At 53.8% G+C, this 4,196-nt stretch overlaps 1 protein-coding gene across 1 annotated transcript; it reads left to right on the plus strand.

The window, feature by feature from the left end:
- Nucleotides 1–653: 653 nt before the first annotated feature.
- C6H11orf87 (chromosome 6 C11orf87 homolog) lies at nt 654–3,726 on the plus strand. Its single transcript, XM_077341611.1, has 2 exons — nt 654–866; nt 1,692–3,726. The coding sequence occupies exon 2, from the start codon at nt 1,893–1,895 to the stop codon at nt 2,352–2,354; it is 462 nt and encodes a 153-aa protein (XP_077197726.1). The 5' UTR covers nt 654–866; nt 1,692–1,892; the 3' UTR covers nt 2,355–3,726.
- The last annotated feature ends 470 nt before the right edge of the window (nt 3,727–4,196 follow it).

Below are 4,196 nucleotides of genomic sequence, written 5' to 3' on the forward strand. Positions count from 1 at the left end.
TTAGGCTTCTTCAGCTGAGGTAGGGATAGTGGAATAAGTGGAGATTTCTCCTCAGACAGAATTTTTAGCCTGGTATGGCAGAGGAGAGCGAGGGGAGATACCATAGCTGTGGTTAAGTACGTAAAAGGTAGATATGTTGAAGGGGGTCAACTTGTTTAGTGCAGCTTTAGCGACCAGGACGGAGGTCCCAATTAAGTTAGAAAGCATGGTTGGACAGTGAGGGCTGTCCATGGACTGATTATGCTGCCTCAGAGCCTGGTAGCGTTTTGAGGAGGGAAGTGTTTAGGAGGAGATGGGATGAGCACCTGAGATTTCTAAGCCCCCAAGAAGGTTGGGGAGGGGGCTGGCCTGGACGGCCTTCTGGGGTCTCTCCCAGCCCTTGAGACTGTGATTCTGACAAGGCAGGGAACAGCCTTCCTGAATGGGGTTGTCGCCGCTGAGGGGGACTGTTTTGGGGGATGCAGCAAGGAGGTCTGAGGAGGGATTCCGCGAAGAAGAGAGGGGGGCGGGCGGGGCGGGGCGGAGGGCGGGAGGCGCTTGGCGGGGGGTGTGCCGCCCAGTGGGAGGCCGTTCGGCGTGAGGGGGCCGCGGGGACCTCCTTTGGCCGACAGGGGGAGTGGGAGAAAGCCCACCAAGCGCGGCGGGCTGGAGCGAGGGGCGGCCAAGGCGGCCGGCCGGCAGGGGGACGAGCTCCGTGACGTCACCGCCCGGGCCGGCTATAGGCTGCGCGCTCAGCTCCCCGAAGCGGCGGCGGCGGCGGCGGCTCCGGCTCCGGCTCAGCCCGCTCCAGTCAGCAGCGCTTTCCGCAGCCTGTGCGAGCGCGGCAGCTGGGCGCTCCCTCGGCCCCCCGGTCAGCGGCAGCCCAGGTAAGGGGCGGGGGCCGAGAAGCAGGGAGGGAGGGGAAGGGGGGGTGTTTCTCCGCCCAGGGTTGCCTCGCCTCCGGGGGGCAGCCGCGCCCGCCCTCGCCCTCGCCCCGCAGCCGCGCAGGGTCCCCGGGGTGGGGCGCCGGGGGATCCCCGAGTGGTGGCCGCGGTGGGCAAAGCGCAGGAGTCCAAACTTTGTCCGGCGCTGGAACTCGGGCACGGACGGCGCTTCGGCGCGACTGAGGCTGCTGAGTAATTCCAGCCGGCGGGGGTGCCAAGGCTGCCCAGGCTGCCCAGGCTGCCCGCGGCCACCCGCTCCCTTTCCCCGGAAGGCGCCGCCGCCTCGGCTGGAGTCCGCTTCGCCGAGCCACGGCTGCCCACCGGGAACCACCAGCCCTTTTCCCGGGGGGGAGCTGGAGCTGGAGCGGGCGGGCTGCGGGCTTCCTCCCTCCAGGGTACTGCCGTGCCTTTCCGCCTCCTCCCACCGCCCCGAGACGATCCTAGGCAGAGCTGAATTGCGGCTGACAGCAGCGGAGTCGATGGGTTGAGACGGGAGCCACTCTGCCTAGGCTCGCAGGGTCCCTCGCTTTGTCTCCATCTCATTGTTCCCGGTACAGACTATTCCCCCGATCCCCGGTATAGAGAACAATGTGCATTTGACTAGGTTGGGGATAAAGGGGTGGCTAGGCGGTGGGCAGGGGATGGGGAGGGAGGGAGGGAGGGAGGGGGGGAGACGGGTGAAAAAGCTGAGCGGGCAGCTTTGGGGCTGTGCCTTGTGTCCTTTTAAAACCATTGAAGCTGTGGTACCCTCATTCCTCCCTTTTGCAGGCTGGATCTTCATTTCCTCTTGGAAAAAACCGAGGGAGGGAGGGAGCGCGAAGGATTGCGCGAAGGTGAGGCATCCCACCCACCCCCCCTCCATCGTAATTGCCACGGCCGCCGTCCCAGTTCCGCGCGTTCCGCAGCGAAAGGAAGACGGTCCTCCTTGGTTTCTTCCCCCCTTTGAAGCAAAAACAACCAGCTTCCTCAATGAGTGCCAAGCTTTCCAAGGAGTTGAGGCTCTCCCTGCCTCCTTGCCTCCTGAACAGGACCTCTGGCCCTTCCAACGCTAGCAGCACCTGCATCACGCAAGTGGGGCAGCTCTTCCAGGCTTTCTCCTCCACCGTCGTGCTAATTGTCCTGGTCACCCTCATCTTTTGCCTCATCCTGCTCTCTCTCATCACTTTCCACGTCCACAAGAGGAAGATGAAGAAGCGGAAAATGCAAAGGGCTCAGGAGGAATACGAACGGGACCACTGCAGCACCGCCAGCAAGGAGCCAGGCGATCCTTGTGAAATACCCCAGGGGAGAGGATCGCCCGGCCTTGGAAGAACCAGCCAAGAGTCTAATATCCAGTGTACTTCTGCCCTGGAACCTCAGAACCCCCATCCTGCAAGATCTTATTTGGACACAGATGCTCCAGGGCTCTTGCAAACAGTGGTATTGTCTTGATTCCCTTGATTTTATTATTTGTGTGTGTGTGGAGACCTCACCAAAAGACACTTGTTTGGTGTTTGTACATATTTGAGTGATTATTATAATCCCGAAGAAGATGATGAAGAATATTATTATTATTATTATTATTACTATGATTGATAACAAAAGAACAAGCCACCCAGAATTCAAGCGCATGACAAATTCCATTGCGTTTCTTCTTGACTTTTGCAAAGGGAAGGATGCATCTCTTCATTTACGTGATTTTTCCCCCCCGTTTGTTTCTTTTAAGAGAAGACGAGAAAAAGAAAAGCTGCACAGTTGCTACCAAATACAAAGTCATCTGCACTAACAGAAATGGTGCGGGCAGTAACAGTTGTGATGTACATACATAAAAGATCTCGAATATGTATAAAAACAGCATATCTGTTCCCCCACTCTTCTGTGTTGGGGATTATACTTAATTGTCATGGTATTTAAAGGACCATTTTTAAAAAAAAAAATTATCCATTGCCAAGAATGAAAGGGGGTGGGGAATGAAAAACTGCATGGGGATGGGGGTGACAATAGAAAGGAAGAGACTGATTCTGGAAATGTTTTTGGGGTTCAGTGGCACTGGGCGGGGGGAAGTGACTTTTTGCCCTGTTTGCTATGAATGAAGAGCGAGATGACCCTTTTTTTGAGGTTTCTTGGGTTAGATGCTGTGCCCACTTCTTCCTTTTCTCCCCAAAGACCATCATGTTCTCCTATTTACGAAACTGTTCTCTCTCCCCTTTTTGACACATTTGCCTCCCCGCCCCTGCTAAAGCCAAGTAAGCAAAGACTGACCTCCCTGCTATCCGATGCGGCTCCCTCCTTTTAATTTCTCTCCTTCTCTCTCTGCAGTATTAGCTACCCTAAGCCTTCCAGAGCTGTCAACATTGACCAGCCTAGCTATGCTTCGTCTCTATCTAGGGGGAGGGGGTGGGGTTGTTGCTCCACAGGAATGTTTTGGGTTGTATCTCTCTTTATTTCTCGAGGCACTTTCAAATGTAACAAGCCTTTTTCTTACATTAAATCTGGAACAAGGTACCTTTTGCGGTGAGCCAGACCAATGTGATGTGCGGTAACTAATTTCATCATCAAATTACCAAAAACAAAACAAGAAACATAACAACCAAAAACCCCGAAAAGAAAGTAAGGACATTGTTGGTATTGAAAGAAGTCCACTTTGTACTATATCGTATGCACATTCCTCTGTCATGTAGCTTGGCTTGCAGTTTGACCAATTTATCAGTCCAGCATGGACCAATGTTCTGCTATTCTATGACAATTTTCTTGGGGTGGGGGGCATTATCCTATATTACACTGCTATATAGTGACAGCATACCGCCTGTCCCTTCCCTTCTGTCCTCCTTTTGTGGATTCAGATCTCCTGGTGTCTGCTACATCTACTCAAAATTCAGATAAAAGAGCCTGATGTGATTTCCCCAAAGCATAACTTACCATGTCCACAAGAGCTGGGTCTATGGCTCAGTGGAAGAGTATGCTGAAGGTCCCAGGTTCAGTCACCAGCGTTTCTGGTTAAAAGAATCAGGTATCAGGTGAATTGAAAGGCCTCTGCCTGGAGGCCTGGAGAATTGCTGCTAATCTCAGTAGACCGTACTGGCCTTGATGGTCCAAGATCCACCTTGGAGAGGACAGTTCTCCCTCCAGTCTGATTCAGTATATGGCAGCTTAATTTATTTAACCCCAACTTATTTGACCATAAAGAAAAGCGAGTTGGAGACAGCCTGGACTGAATGTTGTTCAATAGAACAGCGAATGAGAGTTCCACCCATTTAAACACTTTAAACACCCCTTTTATTTCCATGAGATCGC

The sequence above is a fragment of the Paroedura picta genome, chromosome 6, assembly GCF_049243985.1.
Source record: "Paroedura picta isolate Pp20150507F chromosome 6, Ppicta_v3.0, whole genome shotgun sequence".
Classification (NCBI taxonomy): Eukaryota; Metazoa; Chordata; class Lepidosauria; order Squamata; family Gekkonidae; genus Paroedura; species Paroedura picta.